This window comes from Lissotriton helveticus, chromosome 6, assembly GCF_964261635.1.
Source record: "Lissotriton helveticus chromosome 6, aLisHel1.1, whole genome shotgun sequence".
In the NCBI taxonomy this organism is placed as follows: Eukaryota; Metazoa; Chordata; class Amphibia; order Caudata; family Salamandridae; genus Lissotriton; species Lissotriton helveticus.
Window position 1 is genome coordinate 2,083,429,586 of NC_136067.1, and position 23,550 is coordinate 2,083,453,135.

Sequence of the window (23,550 nt, forward strand, 5' to 3'; positions counted from 1 at the left end):
AATGCACACATAAAATGGCGGTAAAAAGCAGGGAGAAAGAAGTGAACATGAGGGAACAGCAATGAAAAGGCACACAAAAACTGGGGAAAACGCAAGGAGAAAGCACTGAGTACCTAGGGAAAAGCACGGAGAAGTGTAGTAAACACACAAGAACAGAGATAAGTGTAAGACACTCCTTAATTGGCCTCAACTCAACAGCTCCCTGGTGAATAAACTGTTCTCCAGGACTGACAGTCAGTTTAAACATTCTAATAGATCACAGGATGTCATAATGCAGCACCCTTTGGCAGTTTACAGCATACTACAACATTTCCTAACTTTACAACTAAAATAAATGCTACCAGGTTCATACCTATACATGAGTCCTACCTAGCAACCTAACATGTATACATTACTATAAAGTAAAGACCAAAAAATAAAGAATAACATAAAGTACAAAAATATGAAAACCAACCCAGCTCACAAGATAATAATAGTATACTTCTAAAGGTTCGAAAAAATATACATTGATTGGCATAATACACAACATTACAACTGAGAAAAATACATTGATTGACCTGATACATGACATTTCATCTGAAAACCTTGCAGTGAATTCACTCTTATACCACTGCTCCCTGGTTCATTCGCTTAACAATCACCAAAATTCATGACCTCCCATTGATCATTCATCCTGAGTGCTACCTGAACACTCTTGATAAATTTCACCAATCTTTCCCTTTCATTCTGATAGCATTATGAGGCATGGCATCAACCCTAACAGGAGGAACACATTTTGATAATCTGTTTGAAACTTTATATGGTTGCTTAATTCTAACCCACTTGCACCTTGGGTGTTGGTGAGTCAGTCACAATTACTTCATTTGGTTGTTGCAACCATAAAAGTGCAAGTGCAGACGATACAAAAATTCATTAGCACCAATGTATCAATAGGCCTTGGGTCTTAGCAATTTAATACCTTCAACACTTATAGAATCCTGACTCCTTTTCTTCCCTCTCTTACTATCCAATCATACTCTGGGTTCAATCTTGAACTCACTGTTTTCTTCCGGCATTACGCGTAAATCCCAATTTCTCATCCAAGCAGAACACAGCTCAAATGCAGCTACTCTCCATCTCAACATCTCAAATGGACTCTTTCCTGAAAGACAATTTGGTGTGGTGTGATGCCCACAACATACTCTGTACCACCTTCATCATATTCATTCTGTTCCTCACAGTCCACTGTATACACTCAAGCAACATGCGGTTCATCCATTCGACAAACCCATTGGCTTGGGGATGATAGAAGGCTACCCTCCAATAAAAATGTTTAGACTGTCAAAAAAAAAACATTAATTTCCCTTGAAACAAATTGAACTCTGTTATCAAATACTATTTCTTTCAGAAAACCTTCCCTAGCAAAAATGTTTTGGAAATACTTCACACCTTCTGTGTAGGGATGTGCCATAAAATGTACCTCCACTCCTTTACTGGCTCATTCTACAATCACAGGCATCCCCTTATATGGTAGGTCTGGGAAAAAGGGGAAGAAAAGAACTATATTTGCAAAAGCAACCTCCAACACAACCTATATTTCTTTGATGGTGGCTTTCTCAAGCACACAACTGGGGCCTACTGAGATACTACTCTCCACACAACAACTTTAGTTACTATGATTTCATATTTTATTATAATTATTTTTACATTTCATTTCTTTCAACAATCATGATTCTGTTTTGCATCTGTGTTTAGAATATAAAAACTGTTGCAATAACATTTGAGTAGAAAAAAGAAACAGTCCCCTACACTCACACCTCATTCATATGTCACACGTAGGCGTCTCACGTTACTCATCCCTAGGAACAAGTTAGCTTGGGCAGGAGGGGATGGGATTGTGTTACAAATTGATTTGCCTTTTTTTCCACTAGTGTGAATAAGGAACACATGTCCAAATGCAAACTAAATCATGCAGAAATTGTTTTATGAAGGAAGCACTCACAATAAATAGTCGTTTAGCCTTCATTGGACTACTCCCCTGCACTCCGTGGGAGCCTTTAGGATAACTTGCTTTTTTAACCACATCACTACCTAGTTTAGCGCTTGCTCGCGCTTTTTAAAAACCATTTCCTTACCTCGAACTCAGGGACCTCTCCCTGACCCTGCCTTCCCGTGCAGCCGAGCTTGACGCTGCCGCGGCCTCACAACCACCCGCCTGCCGCCTTCAGCGGACGCTCCCCCGGCCACGCCCACTTCTTTGGCCACGCCCACTTGGGCTGTTATTTAGGAGCTGACTACAAGCTCGCTCTCATTGGACTACTCCCCTGCACTCCGCGGGAGCCTTTAGGAAAACTTGCTTTTTTAACCACATCACTACCTAGTTTAGCGCTTGCTCGCGCTTTTTAAAAACCATTTCCTTACCTCGAACTCAGGGACCTCTCCCTGACCCTGCCTTCCCGCGCAGCCGAGCTTGACGCTGCCGCGGCCTCACAACCACCCGCCTGCCGCCTTCAGCGGACGCTCCCCCGGCCACGCCCACTTCTTTGGCCACGCCCACTTGGGCTGTTATTTAGGAGCTGACTACAAGCTCGCTCTCATTGGACTACTCCCCTGCACTCCGCGGGAGCCTTTAGGAAAACTTGCTTTTTTAACCACATCACTACCTAGTTTAGCGCTTGCTCGCGCTTTTTAAAAACCATTTCCTTACCTCGAACTCAGGGACCTCTCCCTGACCCTGCCTTCCCGCGCAGCCGAGCTTGATGCTGCCGCGGCCTCACAACCACCCGCCTGCCGCCTTCAGCGGACGCTCCCCCGGCCACGCCCACTTCTTTGGCCACGCCCTTTAGCTGTCCTATAAATCATGTGCCTCTACCGTTCGCGCAGCGGACGGGCGCAGCCTAAGGCAAGCCCGTCTGCGCCCGTCCGCGACGGGCCGGGACTAGGGGCCTCAGACCCTGCCCTTCCTTTGGTGTACTCCTCTGCCCAATTATGTTCCTTTTCTGCTTCCGCTCCCCTTTCCCCCTCTGCAGTCCAACACCTATCCTCGCACGGTATTTATGTTCCCCCTTGTTCTCGCCCCGTCTCTCCTACTCCTTCTTCCTCTATTTCTCCCACGCCTTCTGATACTGGCCCTATTTCCGGTTTCCCTGCCGCCTCTGCTATCCTTCTCAACACTCGCTCTGCTGTTAAAAATCAAACTGCCCTTTTCAACCTTTTGGACACTGATTCCCCTGATTTTCTTTTTCTCACCGAAACTTGGTTCTCCTCTGACTCACTCCCGGATCTCCTTGCTATTCTCCCTAGCACCCACTATGCCCTTCGTGCTGACCGCCCTGATGGTAAAACTGGAGGTGGTGCGGCGATGATAGTTCGCTCCTCGATGAAATTCCAGCTTCTTCCGCACCCTTGCATACCCAGTGTTGACTTTCTGGTGGCCCACTCTCTTAACCTCCCGGTACCCCTTACGGTGGTACTCATGTACCGCCCCCCTCAAAGTATGCCATCATTTGTGTCTACCTTGCAGGACCTCTTGGCCACCTTGGCGGTAAATAATTCCTCGCTACTCCTGCTCGGCGACTTCAACTTTTGGCCGGGTGACCCGAGAGAGGACTCCTTTTCTAAAGACTTTTCTGCCACACTTCGGTGTCTCAATTTCTTACCTCACGTCTTGGTCCCTACCCACACCCATGGTCACATCCTGGACCAAATCTGGTCCCTACGCTGTAACCTTTCGGCCACCTCCATCCTCCCCTGTGTCTGGTCGGATCACTCCATGATCTCCTTCTTTATCCACTTGGGCCAAGCCGAGAAAGCCTCCCTGCCAAAAAACATCTTGGCCCGGAGTTGGAACAAGACTGATCTTAACGATCTTTCTTCCCTATTGTCTTCATCGGCTCCTACCCTGACCGACCTGTCTGTGGAAAGTCAGGCGGATGCCATTAACATCTGGCTCTCTGCTGCTTGTGACCAGGTCGCCCCACTTAAAAAGATTAAATCAGCTCGCCTACACGACGCCCACAAGTGGTTCTCTAGCGACCTTAAATCCCTGAAATTAGAACTCAGGCGCTCGGAGCGCCGTTGGCGCCGCAACTACTGTCCTACCCTCCGCCTCAAATATAAAGCCCTCCTCAACAACTATAAAAAAGCCATCTTAGTGGCTAAATCTAAATATTTTACTGAGCGAGTGGCCCTTTCGGCCAACAAATCTCGCGAGATCTTCTCACTGGTTCATAGTCTTGCCACCTCTGACCGCGCATGTCTCTCCCCTGCCCCCTCTCAATCTCTCTGTCACTCTTTGAATGATTATTTCATCAACAAAATCATCACTATCAAGGCCAATATTCCTATCGTGCCTCAACCTGATCTGCCTGATCACTTTCACCCGTCCCCCTCTGCTTTGGATCATTTTGAACCAATTTCATCTGATCTCTTCCTTGACCTGCTTGTCAAGGTCAAGTCCGGCTCCCCTGCGGACTGTGCTCCTGCACGGATCCTCAGAACTCTCTACACTAGTTGCCCTATCCCTCCTCTTACTTTTCTCAACTCTTCCCTGGCTTCGGGCTGTGTTCCCTCCTCCTTTAAATCTGCTATTGTTTTTCCTATCTTGAAGAAAGCCGGTCTGGACCCCTCTCTTCCATCGAACTTCAGGCCGATCTCTCTTCTTCCCTACCTAGGGAAGATTCTCGAAAGCTACGTAACATCCTGCCTTTCCACCTACATTGAGGAGAACAATCTCCTGGCCTCCCATCAGGCTGGCTTTCGTCCCGGCCACTCCACTGAGGGGGTGGTCCTCGCGGTCCTGGATGAACTTAAGGGGAAGGCCGACAGCAACCTCCCCCAGGCCTTGGTCCTTTTGGATCTGTCCGCTGCGTTTGATACGGTCGACCATGCCATCCTTCTCGACCGGGTCAGCGCAGCGGGCATCCAAGGCACTGCCTTCTCCTGGATCGCGTCCTTTCTTCAAGGCAGATCACAGGCAGTCCACCTTTCTGACTTTTCTGCCCCTTCACTTCCTGTCACTTGCGGGGTCCCTCAAGGTTCTTCCCTTTCTCCCCTTCTCTTCAACCTTTATATCCGCCCCCTTATCTCCTCCCTTCTCGAGCTGGGGGTCTCTGTGTTTAACTACGGAGATGACCTCCAGCTCGTCTTTGATCTTTCCTCCCCAACTGACTCTCTTCCCAAGTTTTGCACCACTCTTGTCTTTATTTCCCAGTGGATGAGCTTCAATCATTTGAAGCTCAACCCTGACAAGACAGAGCTTGTCCTCACTTGTGGCCCGTCTAATCCCTGGTCCTCTGTTCACTGGCCCCTTTTCTTTTGGCCCTCCCCCTTCCCCAGTCTCCTCTGTCCGGACTTTGGGCATCAAGATCAGTAATGATCTATCTATGCATGCCCAAATTAGTTCCGTTGTGTCCTCGTGTTTTCTTTCCCTCCGCCTTATTCGCAAAATCTCCCGGTTTTTTTCTGTTGACGCTCTTAAAACCATCATCACGGCTCTCATTACATCCCGCCTGGATTATGGAAACGGCTTGTACGTAGGCATTCCTGCCTACGAAACTCGCCGTCTCCAGGCCATCCAGAACCAGGCGGCCCGTCTTATCCTCTGTCTTCCCAAATCCTCCCACATCACCCCGGCCCTCAAAACCCTTCACTGGCTCCCTGTTCATTTTAGGTCCCAGTTCAAATTAGCCTGTCTGGCCTTCCGGGCGCACGCTCGCTCTGCCCCGCTTTTTATTAACTCTTTAATCTCTTCTCATGCCCCCAGCCGCTCCCTCCGCTCTTCTTCTCTTTCTCTCCTTCACGTCCCCCGCTTCTGTAAATCCCGCACCGGGGGCACCCGTTTCTCTGTTCGGGCCCCCCAGATTTGGAACAATCTCCCTCTTTCCATTCGTTCTATCCCGATCTTCTCCCACTTTCGTAAAGCCCTCAAAACTTTTCTTTTCCTTCAGGCTTTCCCCGGCTAATCCCCTTGGGCTCCTTTGCAGATACTGATGTGTCCCCTAGCGCCAGGAAGCCGCTTGGCCACAGTGCGCTTTAGAAATTTCTTTTTCATTTCATTTCATTTCATTTCATTTCATATGACCCACAACCATATCACTAGCATACCACGCCCCAGACCGACCATGCATGCACAGATGGTTAGAAAACGGGGTCAGCATCCACCCTCGATTGATGTTCTGATGTCTTGGGTGTCACACTCTCTGGCCGACGCATGTTTCAATGGACAATATCAATGGTCTCCATTTTCATCAGGACCTTTTGTTTTAATTTTTTTTTTTTGTAATTGGTGAAAGTTTAGGGAATATGAGCAGCCAGACCCAAGCTATTCCATGGATTGGATGAAAAAAATCTGTCACATCAACGAGAAAAAGAAAGAAATCTCAATCTGGTACTGGATGCTGATTCAAGTAGAAGATGGCCCTAACACCCTCCCAGAAGACAGATGGAAGGAAGTGCTACCGGCAGAAGACATATCATCTCTGTGACAAGTATCTATGGCTACACTTTGGTCTTTTGTTAGATATGCTCCATTAAGAAGAAATCATTTGTTTGTTTCCCATAGGGTATACTGGTTCCCACATGAAATTGTCTAAAGTAGGAGATACTATCAAGCATTGCCCGAAGTGCGAGAAGGAGAAAGCAGACAATATTCATATGTTTTGGCAATGTCCAGCAATTCAAGCCTACTGGCAGGATGTTGGTAAGGCTTTGACTACCCTTATGGAAAGAAGAATTGAGGTAAGCCTACCACTGATAGTATTTGGGGTCCTAGAAGATGCTGATCTGGTGGGAAGAGGTAGGAAGATGAAAGAACAACTCTTGCTAATTTTGATAACTTTTGATAATCATAGCACGCAGAGAAATCTGTATTAAGTGGGTATCACTCATTTCCCCTTCTTGTACAGAATGGGTAATATCAGTTAAACGTATTGGCAGATTAGACTGTTTACGTGGGTCATCAAAAAGAATACGAACTTGGAGGCCATTAGCTACATATCCGCCCAAATCAATCACATAGTGACACTTCCAGGTCCAAGGATTAGGACACTCACTTCCAGAGAGAGACTTGGCGGGTGATCACACAACCTCTCGCAATGGGGCATAAAGTTACATCAGGACGACTTTGCCTGGAAGGCTACGGGCTTTGGATGTCAGAACCGTATATCAACACCTGATATTATACCTTTGCAAGTTGTCACATAGGAGGACATAAAAAAATAGAGAAAAAGAAAAAATATATCTCTATTGCTGAGGGGGAAAAGGAGGGAGAATGTGTTTTAACTCACTTGCTAATACATAATGGGAGCTGGGGCTGGATTGCTTAACACATAGGTTTGGGCACAGAGCAAGACATTCGGAGGGGAAAGCAGGTAGTCACGAGCAATGTGAATGAACAACAGATTTTGAACTGCAAATCTCACAACAGGTCAAATGAAACAGTCACGGGCAAATAAAATACACACATTTCTAGGCAAAACAGGTGAGAAATGATGCAATCACAGACAGGTAAAAACCTTCAACTTTTTTACTGCAACAACTACAGTTGTAACAACTACAATCAAACAGGTATAAATAATGCAAGCATGGGTAGGGAAAAACACTTTTTAAATTGTAGGGAAGAGAAAGCTCTAGTCTGCCTTCTTACCACCTCCTGCTTCTTGGCTCACAGCAATCTTGGGCTCTGGTAAAGTACAGCTCACAAAATGGTGGTAAATGTTTTGGGGTACATCCAGCAAACCCTTAATGGGCCTGAGCAGGTGTGAGAGGAGAGCTCAGGGTTGCTTGGGAGCTAGAGAGACAATCTCCAAGCAAAGCCTGCTGCCCAGGAGGGCTGGAGAGCTGCTCCTCAATTCAGAATCTCCTAGGAGACAAACAAGCTCAATCTACACTTTGGGGTCCTGCAGGTAAGGGCCTAACACACATTGCCCTCTAACAATACTGTTTGTATAAACTTTACTCACTCTCCTAGTCAAAAACAAATGTACAATCCCTAAATAAAACAGCCTAAACAACTAACAGCAGACTACTGCTCTTGCAGGGCACCCTCTGTTCACCCTCTGGTGTATAATATCCCTATTGCTAAGGGGGGAAATCTGGTTTCACTCACTTGCTAACACATAATCGGAGCTGGGGTGGATTGCTCAACACACAGGTTTAAGCACAGAGCAAGGGAGAAATTAGGAGTGAAAAACAGGTAGTCACGGGCAAGGTGAAAAAACAACAGATTTTGAACTTCAAATCTCACACTTTAAAAAGTAAAATGAAACAGTCATGGGTAAGTAAAAACCACAAATTCCTAAGCAAAACAGGTTGTTAGAAATGGGGGTCTTCAGTTGGCAGAGGTAGAGGGACCCTTCTTCATAGTCAGGATAAAAGAGTTAAACTCCAGAACTAACCCCTGCTCACCCTTTTGGTAGCTTGGCACGAGCAGTCAGGCTTATTCTAGAGGCAGTGTGTAAAGCATTTGCACATAACTAACAGTAATACAGTGTAAGCACTACAAAAGAACACCACACTATTTTTAGAAAACTATCCAATATTTTTACATACTCAAGACAAGAACAAAAATGATAGAAATCCCCAGTACAGTACTTAGAATTCTTTAGTTATCAAAATAACTTTGCAAAACAGTTCCTTGAAGTCGATAGCGCCCTCTGGAGCTATCATTGCATCGTGAACAAACAAATCCAAACAGTTATGGCTGACGCGGCGTCGCAGGCCAGCTACAGTGTCGGGAAGACCTGCAAGAGTACCTTTTAGAAATGTAGAGTGTCGTCGACCTCTCGTTGAGCTTCCAAAAGCGCAGCATCAGCAGGCGTTGGTTCCAGAGGTTGGTGCAGGAGTCATCTGGCCCTCGAAGTCACACGTGTTGCAGATCGAACTCCTCGCAGTTGAAGTCAGGAGCGCTGGCATCAGAAGGCGTCGGGTGCTGCGGAGCAAAGTGCAGTGGTGCGACGGGCGATGCCCTCAGGCTGCTGTGTGAGCAGCAGCTCGGTAGCAGCATCAGATGGCGTCATCTGTGAGACCAGGGTCACGGCGCAAAGTGATGCAGTGCTTGTCGCAGTGCTGGCAGGTCAGTGTGCAGGCAGCGGCATTGTTAATGCTGAAGCGTTGTCATTTGCTGACGGACTGGAGTTGATGGCACTGGCGTTGGTAGGCGTCCTGAAGTGAGACAATGCGGAGTGCGGTGCCCACCGGTTGCGGTGCTAGTAGCAGCTCGGTGGCGGCATCAGTGAGACCAGGGTCGCGGTGCCGCATTGCGGTGGTGCCCTGTGTGGTGCCTTCAGGACACAGAGTTGACAGCGTTGTAGACAGCGTCGTAGCTGGCGTCGGGTTGCTTTTTCTTCTGTTGCAGCTCAAAACACACAGCCCCCAGTGCTAATGGCAGAAGAACTTGCAGTCTTTGCTGTTCCTGAGACTTCTTGAATAGGGGGAAAGCTCTACCTCAAACCCTTGGGGAAACTCACAAAGATAGATTGCATAAAGTTCAGTCCAGTCCTTTTACTGCCCAAGATAGAAGCAGCCACTGCAGGCCAACACAGCAAAGCACTCAGCAAAGTGGTAAATCCTCCTCCCAGCTTCTCCAGCTCTTCTTCTTGGCAATCTACTTAGTCCAAAAGAGTTCTAAAGTTCAGGGGTTTGGGCAGCACTTTTTATAGCCGAAAATCCCTTGTATTCTCTGGCAGAGAGCGTCTGCACCCAGCCAGAACCAGTTCTGGTGTGGCTTCCTGGCAGGAGGTGGAGACGGCATTGTCAGCAGCAGACCAGGCCCATTCAGGTGAAAGGAAATCTACTCCCCCTTCTCTAAATGCAGCCCAGGTTTTTTCAGTCCTTTCCTGACCCATCTGGACTATCTGGAGCCAGTGCCCCTTTCCAGCCCCTGTCATCCAAATCCAAGACAGTCAATCCACAAGCTAAAGAGGCATACTATACAGCTGAGCAAGAAAATACCTACTTTCTAAAAGTGGTATTTTCAAACACAGAATGTAAAAATCACCTATATTAAAATATGCGTCTTTCGATTCTGAGTTCTGGCATACTAAACTTTATTTTTCTAGTTAGTTCCCAGGGCCAGTTAAGTGTATAAGATGTTATAAACAAACTCCCCATTCTGTCCTATGGGAACAGGTAGCCTTGCAATAGTGAAAAACGACATTGGTAATAATTCATTATCAGGACATGCCACACACACCAGGGCATGTCCTACCTTTTCACCTGCACTGCACCTTGCCCACAGGGCTACCTTGGACCTACCTTAGGGGTGACTAACATGTAGAAAAGGGAAGGTTTAGCACCTGCATACCGCAGCGCGCTTGTTGTTGCTTGCTATATTTAAAAAAACTTTATACTTATCATTTAATTGCGCCGCTTACCTACGCTATATTTTAATTAGATCGCGCTGCTTACTTGCACTTGTTGCAACTCATAGGACTGTCTGGGGCAACATCAGAGTAATAGCTCTTCCTTGCACGATAATTGTTGGGCTCACCCTGCACTTTGCAGGACTTAGGGCAGCTAGGCACCGACATTCTTCGCCTCGCGGCGTTTTAGGCCACCATCTTGGGAGAGGGCATCTGAGGCTGCCCAGTTACGGGTGCCATCTTTGTTGGGGGACTAGTTGCTTCCCTTACACTCCTCCCACGTCTTGGAAGAGCTCGCTGGAGCCTATTTAAACATTGGAATCGGCCGCTGACAGGTAGACTTGCATACCGCAGCGCGCTTGTTGTTGCTTGCTATATTTTTAAAAAACGTTATACTTATCATTTAATTGCGCAGCTTACCTACGCTATATTTTAATTAGATCGCGCTGCTTACTTGCGCTTGTTGCAACTCATAGGACTGTCTGGGGCAACATCAGAGTAATAGCTCTTACTTGCACAATAATTGTTGGGCTCACCCTGCACTTTGCAGGACTTAGGGCAGCTAGGCACCGACATTCTTCGCCTCGCGGCGTTTTAGGCCGCCAACTTGGGAGAGGGCATCTGAGGCTGCCGAGTCACGGGCGCCATCTTTGTTGGGGGACTAGTTGCTTCCCTTACACTCCTCCCACGTTTAAGGTTACTTAAGATGGACAGGCAGTCAGCGCGCAGCGATGGCGGGCAGCGGGTGCGCGCCGGAGGTGCGCCAGAGGTAAGCCCGTTTGCGCCCGTTCGTGCACAGGACGCGCCGGGCGCCGGTAGGGCTGCTTCTCTGTGCCGTTCCGCTCCTACGTACTCTACGTGAAGATCTTCTACAACTCAACTCTGGCAACATTCCTAGACACCAGCTCTCTACCATCAGCACACAGAGAGATTCACTGTCCTGTGGCTTAATAAATGTAAGATCTCTTAGTAAACATTCTGAAGAAATCACGCTACTCATTGAGTTTCATGAGTTAGACGTACTCTTCATGACTGAGACTTGGACCGATGCTAATAGCATGGTGGAGCTAGGACTAGCATGCCCGTCGGGCTATAAGATTAGACACATGCCTCGGGTAGAGGCCAGAGGAGGAGGAGTAGGGATGATCTTTAGAGAGACAATAGTTCTCTCCCAGCTTGACATTAAGACAATCCCAGGCTGTGAATTAATGGCTTTCTCAATTATTGGTCAGGGGGGCGCACTCTATTCAGGTCTGTTGTGCTATAGACCCCCAGCGTGCACCTTATCCGCTGTATGATCTTTCTAATTCGCACACGAGACTAATAGCGTTAGGAGATTTTAATTTATGGCCAGATGGCCCGACCGATTCAGCCTTTAAAGAGTTCATCCAAGCTAACTGTAATATTCAGCTACAGCAGCTAGTACTTGCTCTGACCCACGTAAAGGGTCACGCACTTGATCTTATCTTTGCCAATGCTGGCCAAGTGATCGTACGAAACATTCTCCCTCAGTGCTGGACGGACCATGCACTCGTCCATTTTGATCTCTCACTTCCCGCCTCACCAACTAAGAAAGGCAGCTTAGGGGTTACTAAGGTAGGCAGACAATGGTCTAAGCTTCTAAAACGTTCTCCTCTCCCCACTTTGCTTCCAGACGGTTTCTCTCTGAGAGACAATGTAGACGCGAGTTATGAGACTCTCAGCCAGCGAATCCTAGTGTCACTGGATTCACTAGCCCCTCTGCGAAAAACTAGAGTCAAAACAAAACATGCGATGCCGTGGTTCTCAGAAGAACTCCATCAGCTCAAACTCACCGTCTAAACGGGCTGAGCGGAACTGGAGAAAGCGCTACCTTGAGGCAGACAGAGCCGTTTTCAAACAGGCACTGGCGACGTATAAAGCCCAGATTAAACAGGCCAAGGCTAATTTTTGGGAGGAATCATTGCTGTCAGCGGTGAATAAATCCCAGGTCCTATTTAAGATTGTCAAAGAGTTGGCATCTCCCGCTTGTACCGCAAAGAACACTCCGCCCTCTCAAACTTTATGTGACTCTTTGGCACAGGCCTTTGAGGATAAGATCACTACGATTTTGAATAACCTTGCTACGCCGCCAGTCTCTGCTTCTCACATTTCGGGCCATTGTACCACTACGTCTGCTTCTGAGAAAGATGTCAGTCTGGCCCAATTGAATATTTTCCCCCGCCGTCCTTTGAAGATTTTTGTGTACTGGCAGACGGGATATCTTCGGGCTCGCCATCTGACCCCCTTCCACCTAAATTCTGGAAACTATTCCGGGAAAAGATCTTCCCTTCCCTGTTCTCTATCTGCTGTCAGTCCCTTGAGTCGGCACTGGTCCCGGACTGTTGGAAACTAGCGGTGGTCTCCCCTCTCCTGAAAAAGGACACCTTGGATCCCACCTGTCCAGCAAACTACAGACCCATCTCGTTGCTCCCATTTCCAATTAAAATTCTGGATAAACTGGTTACTAAACATCTTTCCAGTTTCTTGGAGACTAACGTTTGCTTGGACGTGGCCCAATTTGGCTTTAGACCCGCCCATGGGACGGGATCTGCACTGGTGACAGTGCTAGATGACCTGCGAACGCGTGTCGATCATGGTCGAGCTGCTTTCTTAGTATTGCTCGACATGTCGGCCGCGTTCGACACGGTCAACCATACGATCCTGATTGGAAGACTGGAGGAAATAGGGGTGTCAGGATCGGCTCTTGATTGGCTGATGTCTTATCTTGACAACAGGCCCCAAATGATAGCCCTGCCTCCTTTTAAATCCAACACCATAAGGGTCGGGCAGGGTGTGCCCCAGGGATCGGCCATCAGTCCGATCCTGTTCAATCTCTACCTCCGTCCCCTGATTCAGTTGATAAAATCATTTGGCATAGCACTCACCAACTACGCTGATGACACCCAACTTGTCTTCTCGTTTGAGGGCAAGGAGGCTGTGTCACAGGAGACTTTCCCTCAGTGTATGTCCACCACGGCGGAATGGTTGAGTCTCAACTCCTTACAATTCAACGATTCCAAAACTGAGATACTACACTGCTCATTTGATCGCACCACTAGGCCTCTTCCATTGAACTTTTGGCCTCCATCTTTTCGGGCTACTAGCCTACCGGCCGAATCAGTTCGTAACCTGGGGGTGATGTCTGACTCCAGCTTATAGGTAGATGTGTCGATAAACAAAACAGTGGCCACTTGCATGACACTGCTGCGGATATTGCGGAAGATACTACCTATGCTCCCTGCACATTCCAGGCCAGAGGTAGTGCGGAGTATCATCCTAAGTAGGCTTGACTACTGTAACGCACTACTTCTGGGGGCACCTTCGACCCTAGTAGGAAAACTTCAACGTGTTCAAAACTTCGCTGCCAAAGCGGCCCTTTCGCGCCGCCGCTCTGACTCATCCACAAAAGCACTCGGGGATCTCCACTGGCTGCCAATCCCTCAGAGGATTGATTTTAAAGCTCTTTGTCTGGTACATAAGGCCCTTCATGGTCAGGACCCTTCTTCTTTGCAGGACTTGTTTTCCTGGTATGTACCTTCTAGATCTCTCCGCTCGGCCTCAGCCCGTCTGGTGGTAGTCCCCAAGATTTTTAGGACCCGAATGGGAGGCCGCTCTTTTAGGTTTACTGCAGCGAGACTGTTGAATTCCCTACCAATATGCCTGCACAGCATGGATGATCTTATTCCTTTTAAGAAAGCCCTGAAAACGTACCTGTTTCCAAAAATGTTGTAAATTCTCTCTGTAAGTTGTGCAACTGCTCAAACACGGTGTTGTAACATCCAAGTCAAAGCGCCAGGATACCCGATGGGTGACAGTCATTGCGCTATACAAATGCACCAATACATACATACATACATACATACCTGGCAAGTGCGTGCACTTGCCAGGTCGACATGGCAGTTACAAGCTGCGCACAGACCCTGCGGTGACAGGTATGTTACCTTTTTACCGGCTACTTCTGTGGGTGGCAGAACCCGTGCTGCGAGCCCACAATATCATTGGATTTAGAGGCCCTGGCACTCTCAGTGCACTTTACTAGGACTTACTAGTAGATCCAATAAGCCCATCATGGAAACACCAATCCATAACACAAGGAGCACTTGCACTTTAACACCATGCAGCAGTAGGAAAGTGCGCAGAGACACTAACCAGCAAAAACAGAGTCATAACTAGGAGGTCAGAAAGCAAAGCGACATAACTACTAATCACAAATAGTGGAAAAACAACTTGAAGGAACTGCTAATAGACTTTTCAGATCTTCATTTTCTACAGATTTTAAAGTGCTTACATTTACATGACTGCAGAGGCCTGCACCATAGCTTGCAATTAAGATGCATATAGGTGCGTAAATATCCAGCAACTCTTCAACCGTTTTCCGACCCAACTTTGCTGCAAAACCCTTCACAGCCAAAACTGCTTTCTCTAAGTATAATTTTCCAATGATACCTAGGTGCCTTCAGATATTCTGACCAGCAAAAGGTAAACCTAAGTAAGAAAAGGTATCGTTTGTGTCAAGGTTTTTTCCATTAAGAAAACAGGAACAAGATTTCTTATTTGCAGGCCTGAAAATCATAGTGTACATTTTACCACTACCAACGATAAGCTAGGTTCAGCATAAAGATAAAGGGCAGGAGTTTACCGGTACACAGTTGCCTGCTATTGAGGTAATTTTGTTTTATATATTGGGAGACAAAAAGGGGGCAAACCACAGCCCTGAGTATTCCCCTGAGTATCCCAAATGTTTCCAAATACTACTCTTTCTTACCATGCTGAATACTAGTCTTCATGTATGTGTATAGTTGTCTTAAAAATATTATTAGAACCTCTTCCGTGTCCTTCAGAATCACCTGTAATTTGTTGTGATTGACACAATCGAAAGCACTGGTGCGATCCATAAACACCAAATAGACTGACCCACCTTTTGTCCTTAACAATGTTCTACTATGCCAATCCATTTTTGGACGCCATATTGCACATCAGAGAGGATATGATGGTTATTGGCCCATTCCTTTAAGCGGGACAGTACAAATCTCCTGATGGACTTTAATATTGAGTCAAGTACAGAGACAGGGCTGTAACATCGTGGATACACTCTACACCCCTTTTTAGCACTTGGAACTAAAATAGAATAATTTCATGTGGGCAAGATTCCCTTCATGATCACTGCATTTATAACCTTTGGTAGCAAGTAGGCCCACAAGTCAATATTCCTAAAAACATGTTCACAGTCATCCCATCAGGGCCAGGGGCTTTACCTTTCCTGCTAAATAAAATAGCATTGTTGGCTTCCTCAAGCAAGAATGTAATAATCCATATGCCTGCAGCCTTGAAAATCTCCAATTGGTGTAAATTAGTGTCACCCTCTAAGGAAGGGACAGAATAGAGCTAAGAAAAATGGTTGATCCAGTCCTCTGGCAGACTAAGCATTTCAATAATTGGGGCACAAGGATCCTTGAAAAAAGGTGTGTTAATCACCTTCCAGAAGGATGAGCTATCCCTTAATTTGCTAGTTCTGGGGAGCACCTCCCAGGCTTTAGCTTTAATTACTTTGTTCCAGCTTGTCACTGTCATTTCATGGAGGGCAGGGTGGAGGGGGCAGAGGGCAGACACAGAGTACAGAGGGCAGTGGGTTAGGGACATGGGCAGCAACCTAACCAGAAAGTGCAGGTCAGCATGGGAATCTCTACAGGCCATGGAGACCAAGAGGATGGGGTCACAGGCATGCTCACAGACAATGTAGGGCTGGGGGTACAGGGCCAGAGCAGCAAGTTGACTACAGAGGGTACACTGCCAAAAGTGGGGGCAAAAGCTGACTGTGTAGACAGGAGGGAGGGTACAGGGGCACACAGACAGAAAGTGTAGGGTCGTGGGAGAGGTGCAGGACCTGGTGCAGGACCTGTAAAGTAAGCTGACATTACAGGACAGGCTGACAGGGGTAACAAGCAGATCACAAAGTGCAAGAGGTAGGTGGCAGGAAAATGCAGATGAAGGGGAGAGCAGGGGCATTAAGCTGACCACAGAGCTACTGTCGACTGGCCATGCATGGGGGATGTCCATGGGACAGCAGTCCACTGCAAATAGCAAAAGACCATGTGGGGATGGGAAATTGTTGGAAATGGTAGAATATGATTTAAAAACTCAGAAATTCCCTGGAAAAGCAAAGGTTAATGTGTAGTTATAGTTAGGTATTGAAATGGTCCAAAACTAATATTTATAAAATGTATAAATAAACTAAGATTTGCCAGTTATAGTTCAGTGAACTAACTATAACTACCATGCTGGCAATGCTCTGCTTAAGACCTCATGTATTACATCACGTCTTTTGTCACATTATTCAAGGAATTTGAGAGCATACTACATGCTTTTCATATTGAAAGGCATTCAGCAGGGTACATGCAGGCCCACTTTTCTAGAGCGTCTGTAGTACTAAAGGTAGGAGTGGGCTGAATTTGTGTAGTCGTGCTACGCAAAGCTCCGCAAAATGGTGAAAAATCTCGGCGAGTACGCAAAAGTTCCGCAAACAAGCGGAATTGCTTGTTCCTCCCGTTTGCGATACTTTTTTAATGTTCGCGAGCGCTGTTTGCATACTTGGGGGGGGAAATATCTCGCAAACACGAATTTTGAAAGCACAAACAATCAAAAAATTCCATGAAGGAAGCTGCGGATTGTGGAATTTTTGGCAATTCAGTGTTCTCCACGGAATGCAAAATTACCCAAATTTCACTAATTCCGCAAACGGAACAGAATTTACTGCTCAGGCCTAACTAAAGGGTGCATCCTTACTCAACATGCAGAACATGAAGGATATTTGTGAAATCACCCACGCTTAGTAGATATATATTTTTTCCGGATATTCTGGTGTGTAAGAAACTGAATGTCTCTCTAGACAATTGTACATTACTCACATGTGTTGGCTACCTTTGTGAATTGCACTGGTATTTTCTATGTAGACATTAATGTGGTCAGCAATTTATTAGCTCTTGAGTAGCTTTCAAAAAAGTGTTTGAGGATGTTTTACCGTAAGATGTATTAAATAGCTCCTCTGATATAGAATTTCAAGTCAGCTGCTTCACATTTACGTTTTAGCCACTGATTAGGCATTTACTGCCGGGTCCTATATACAACTCTCTGTATTTTGTAAAAATGAAATGAGCAGAAGGGCGTACGCCATTAGGACCATGATTACTGTCTCATTGTGACGGAAAGTGAATCACCCATACATTAGACATTCTTCACAAATGAAAATTATGTCAGATTGTTCGCTTAACCCCATCCGCGCTAAGCGTTTTACCGCTGTGCGCTAAAAATTCGCAATTACCGCGTTACATGACGAGCTCAGCTCGTTATGAGCGTACGACAGGCGTACCTCATGACGAGCTGAGCTCGTCATGAGCGTGGAAGGGGTTAAAAAAAGACCTCTGCACTAAAAGTTTAAAGTGTATATGGTTATTGTTGATAGCACTACATGAGAGTTCTTTAAAATAGCATCTAAAGTGGAAAACATATATAAATAATGCATTTAATTTTTTCGGATATTTTGGCAACAGGACTTTGATTTCAACCGCAGTGTGAAATTGAATCGCAATACCACAAAAACAGCTGAACAGAATTAGACTAAATTTGACTGCAGACTCAATCTTAATCCATACAACATACTTTTTGTGACTTGTAAATCCATTCAGGTTTTTTAATAAATAAAGATAAAAAATGGCATATATGTCAAGCTGTGGTGAATCAAGAGACCCGACAGATGAACTTGGCTGCCACAACATCAATAAAGCATTTCAGAACTCTAGTTCTGGGACATAAAAAAAAACATATAGGTGGCAGGGTAGGGATACCCTAATACTCTTGACCTGTTACTGGGACCAAAAGATCAAGAGCAAATCTTTAAAGAAAGACTGCTGTCCTCTTTTTCAACCTCGTTCAGGGCAGGCCATGTCTCGGGGGCATCGCTTTATTAGAAAATAAGTGGAGGTGCTTGCATGGGGCCCTTCTTCCATGCTGTTCTTGGCCCCGGGAACCCAATCATTGGGGATCCATGGAAATTTGAGCTGGGAAGTTGGCATTGGCCCCAATTCTTGAGCCAATTTCATCCGATATATATCATCTCCCGGGGCCTTCTGCATATGTGGTTAGGGAGGAGTCCATTTGCCCCCTCTCTCAGCCGATTCTGACCCCACAGACCTCATCTCGCGGGACCCAGTGCATATTCGTTTGAGATGGGGGTCTGCAGCTCCCCTCTATAAGCTGATTTCAGCCTGGAGATCCAATCCGCCGGGGCCTAGTGATATTTGTGGTTAAGAAGGAGGGTGTCTGCCCCCCTCAACGAGCCATGGTGTGCCCCCAAAGAGCCCATCCCCTAGGGTTCCCGTGAATACAGTGTCCCCTGTCCCAGAGAACCAACCCTTGGAACACAAACAGGCAGAGTTCTGTTCTTGCAGATCAACACTCCAGCCAGCCAGGGTGAAGCACGGTTACTACCCCGAGAGGTGCTGCACACTCAAACACGATGTAGTTTTGACTCAAATAATGTCAGTTTGTAGGGTGTTCATTTCCATCTCCCTGGTGCTAGACCCCAACCTGCTATTTAGTATGAAAGCATATCTCTAATAAATATATGTGGTGCTTCATAATCATACAAGTGAGCAACACAAAATGCCAATTGGCCATATAATGCCTTACCAGATGTCAAGAGCAAATCAGTTTACCTCAAAAAATAATTTCCATTTGTCCATTGCACTTGGAATTGATGAAAGGCAACTGTCATAAGTGCAACAAAAGTCATTAGAGCATTCTTTTGGAGGCAATATTTCTATTTCTGTCTCCTTTTGCTGAAACTGAACAATGCCAACCTTAACAGCTACAAGGAAAGGAGGAGTTATCAAATAATAGTCCATGCCTGTAAGAAAGAGAGACAAGAATCATCATAGCAAACACACAACAGGAGTGCACTGGAAAAACAAGTCGTTTATACAAAATAGAAAAAAAAACACTGAACATACCAAAAAGATTTCCACAATAATACCATGTGTTTATTATGGAAGCATTTTATTAATTTATTGAAACCTGCCCAACCTGAATGAGGAGCTGCAAACAATGTTCTTGGGTTATTTTGACACTTTCCACTGTTAGAAACAAAACATAACCTAGGTGCAGTTGACCAAAACTATTCTTGAGTCCACATCCCCCTTCAGCCATGCACTACCCAATGTCACCAGTGGTAAATGGTCACTTCTGCCACTGGCATCACCCACTGACAGCATGGGCACTGCTCACAGGGGACTGCAACAAGCATATGAAGTGCACATACTGGCCTTCTTCAATAACAAGTGTGATTGGGGAAGGGGAGGGGCTCTCCTTATCCTCTCAATTTTTTTTATAAATAGAGTGAAACTGTATATTTTGCAGGCCGATTTTCATTTACATTTGCTAATAAGGTAAAGATTGTCAAATGAATGAAGGAATGAATGACTGCGCGTTTGTATAGCGCATGGCTACCCGGAGGCATCCCAGCGTTTTAAACCAATTCATTCCCGAAGGCTTCAGAGGAACAGGAACGTTTTTAGCATCTTCCTAAACCTAAGATGGTTCTCTTCCAAACGGATGGTGTCTGGGAGGTTGTTCCAAAGTTTTGCGGCTTGTAGGGAGAAGCACCTGCCACCCATGCGGATTCTCTTTATCTTTGGAATCGCCAGTAGATTCTTATTACTAGATCTTAGGGTCCGACCTGTTTGATAGAGGTGGAACAAAGGTTGGATTAGAGCTGGTCCAACCTTGGCCAAGGCTTTATGAACAATGGTCATGGCCTTGAACTCAATTCTTTGTTGCACTGGGAGCCAATGAAGTTGCCGCAGCGCTGGTTTGGCTGAGGTCTTGACACCCTGAAAGTGCTCTCATGATATATTCCAGTACTCTTTTGTTTCTGTTTGCTGGGGGACAGTAGCTGGAGTATGGAAGAGGTTCCACTATTTCAAATACGAGATTAAACATGTATATTTTTATGTGACAAAATAAACAAAAAGAGTGTAAAATCACACTCTGAACAATTAAAATGATCAAAATCAGATAATAAGAGGAAAGTCAGCACTTGTCCATGATGGTGGTGGTGGGGGAGATTTATTTGATCACAGGTGAAGTAACCATCATCTAAATCAATTGTGAGCCAAAGAGCCTGAAAACGTTGTCTGGCAGGGATCAAACACTGCAACCAATTCATTCTCAGCATGCATGAGTGTGGTAGTGCAGTTGGTCTCCTTGCCTTCTTAAAATGTACCTTACTCATCCCCTATCTGTAAACTGGATAAGTGTTCAATAATCTGGTGATCGGCACATGAACACCTGCATTTGAAGAAGGCACATTCACCCAAAGGTATCTTGGCGCTGAATAAAATATGTTTATTGTTACCCAATGGTACTCATTTTATCGACCTAATAAAGATGAAACTCTGAGAGAAACTTCTGGAATTGGAACCTGGCATCATGAGGTCAACCAAAGGCCTCTGCTGTGGACTTATTAGTCAACCAAGACATCAGAGACCAGCTGACTTTACTGGATTATGTGGGAACAGAGGATAAGGTTTGTTGAGAAGAGCCAATGTTGTCTAGAGGAAAAGTATGCCAGTTTTGGAACACTGGGACCTGGATTCTGACCTCAACTCATTCAGAATCACAATTAGTGGGTGTTCGAATGGAGTCTCCCTGGTCTGCTGCTGCTTGCTGGCCTCCATCTCTCTGCTCGGGGGAAATCCCATGGAGTAATAAATAGAAACCTGCCTGATTGATATTGATTACAAACATTGTTCGGAGACCCAAAGGAACACACATTTCAGGTCCGTCCGACATCGGTCAGGAGCTGTAACCGACCGACCTGCTGTCGTCGGTTACGGCCCTGCAAGTACGATGTGGATCCGGAAATCCGAGCCGGATTCCATTCTGACCTAGCCCATTGGAATGGCACGGTCGGAAAGGAATACGCCCGGCACATTCCTATGCGGTCAGAAGAGCTCCGACATCATTCGGAGCCCTTTTGATCGAAATCAGAATCGGCTCCTAAATTGTAAAATGGCAGGCAGGTCCCAAGTGCTGCTGCACAATTTTCCTCAGTCCTTGTGACCTGCCTTTTAATACATTATGCTCTAGGTATACATTTTTTGCGCACTGGTGCCACATCAACAGTTCTTGTCTATTGACAAATAGTGTTCACAGCTAGCTCAAAAGTGATGTTCTGTCCACAATTAGGCCATTTGCGGAAGCTACTGCCCCATAACATATCCTCTGAGGAGGTAGGCATTGATTCCTTAGAGCTCTACAAATACAGCTTGCAGACTTTTTTTTATGTCAGGCTACAGTCAATTCTAGCTGTTTGCCAGAGCTCATGTCAACACAACATACACAGAGGGTTTTAGATCAGCCCCTTTCACCCAATGGTGTGATCAAGTGATCCCTGAGTAGGTTATTTTGATGTGTGGAACTATAAATTAATTGAAATTGAGATATTCTAAAGCTATTGCCTTTGCCAACGTGACCAATGTTATAGCCAGGCATATCAGTTGGCAGATATTCAGAAGGAAAGTCTATGAGTTTGCCTTTTTTGGAGAGTCAACTTGATGCCATACTGTGAAAGGCTTTTAAAAATCAGTAGCATGCATAGATTTTTAAGCACCAGTTTAAACCTGTTAGAGTCCCGATTGCTCCACCACCAAACATCATCTCAGACATTCCCATGATCCAGGTGGCCGAGGTCATTACCAATCAACTTAATTTCATGGTCAAAAACTCCATCGTAATTGAAATCCAATTAACAGAAAGCCACTTCAAAACAACCCTGACAGCTTACAAAAAAAAATTAGACGACCAAAATAAAGAAATTAACGAGTACAAGGAGTACCTGACCCAAGCTAAAATGAAGAAATTTGAGAAAGACCTCAAAAAATGTAGCTATGCCAAAGTCTTCCCATACTCAGACGAAGACTTTACCCCACCAGCCAATAACTCAAATGCCTCAGACTTCTCAGCAGGTGACAGTTCCGCATCCAGTGACTCTAGCAACAGCTCACACAAACGGGGTGGCAGAGGCAGCCGCGGACAACGCTGGACAAACACCTGGCAGGGAGGACAACCTGGACAGTACTTCGGGCCCCCAACGAACTTTGGCCCATTGCAAAACCCCTACTTTGGATACCAGCCAATGTATACACCTGGCTCCATGCCCCTATTCCCAGGAAACCATGGACCCCACATGCCTCCTTTTTTAAGACAGGGCAGAAGAACACGCGAAAGGAGAAGACACAACCCGCAACCACAAGTATACTGGGCCGAAGACGGGAACCCAGTGAGCTCGAACACTCGACAGAAGGCATCCAGCCAACTGGGAACCAGCAAATCATAAACCAAGCAACCCATGAGTCCATGGTGTTTAACCTTTCTAACATTTCACTGACACCCAAACAGGTCTCAGTACTAGAAAAGGGACTATCCTTCGTGCCAACGACTAGATTGGACAAATTTAAACTGCACGTGGAACTGGCGGAGTTCATGAGGAAACTAAAACTCAAGGCCTTCTTCGAGAAACCCTCGAGGGACGACTCAACTCCCACTGAAAACCCTAATATCACAGGCCTGAGGACCAAATCCACCTTCACCCCGCCACTCTCCACAGTGCCCCCAGAGATCACCACTTTTGAATTGCTGTTTACAATGATGTCGAGAACCTAGAACCAACCAACCACTTCAACAACCTGTCGAAGGAAGACAGAGAAATCATCCAGGAACTCAAAAACAATCCCTCTATCATAATAAAACCTGCCGACAAGGGAGGAGGCATTGTGCTCTTAGATAAACAGGACTATGACACCGAATGTCGCCGACTACTAAGCGACCAAAGAAACTATAAAAAACTGGAACATGACCCAACCAACTCACTACAAAGCACTATCCAGGCACTAGTGAAGACGGCCCACAATGCGGAACACATCTCCAAACAAGAAGCAGAGTACCTCTGCCTCCAAAAGATAAAAGTACCATACTTTTACACAGTACCTAAAATACATAAAGGTATTCTCCCCCCCCCAGGCAGACCTATAGTGTCTGGCATCAACTCCCTTCGGGAACCCCTCTCTCGCTATTGCGATTTCTTTCTTAATCCACTGGTCCAGCAAACACCCAGTTACATCAAGGACACCAAACA

The 23,550-nt window shown here is 46.0% G+C and overlaps 1 protein-coding gene across 1 annotated transcript in view; it reads right to left on the minus strand.

The window, feature by feature from the left end:
- Positions 1-23,550, minus strand: part of LOC144764024 (protein leg1a-like) — an 84,717-nt gene that overhangs the window by 42,165 nt on the left and 19,002 nt on the right. Inside the window, exon 3 of the mRNA XM_078650154.1 lies at positions 19,073-19,263. Within this exon, the coding sequence (XP_078506280.1) occupies positions 19,073-19,263 (191 nt within the window). The remainder of the gene's footprint in view (positions 1-19,072; positions 19,264-23,550) is intronic.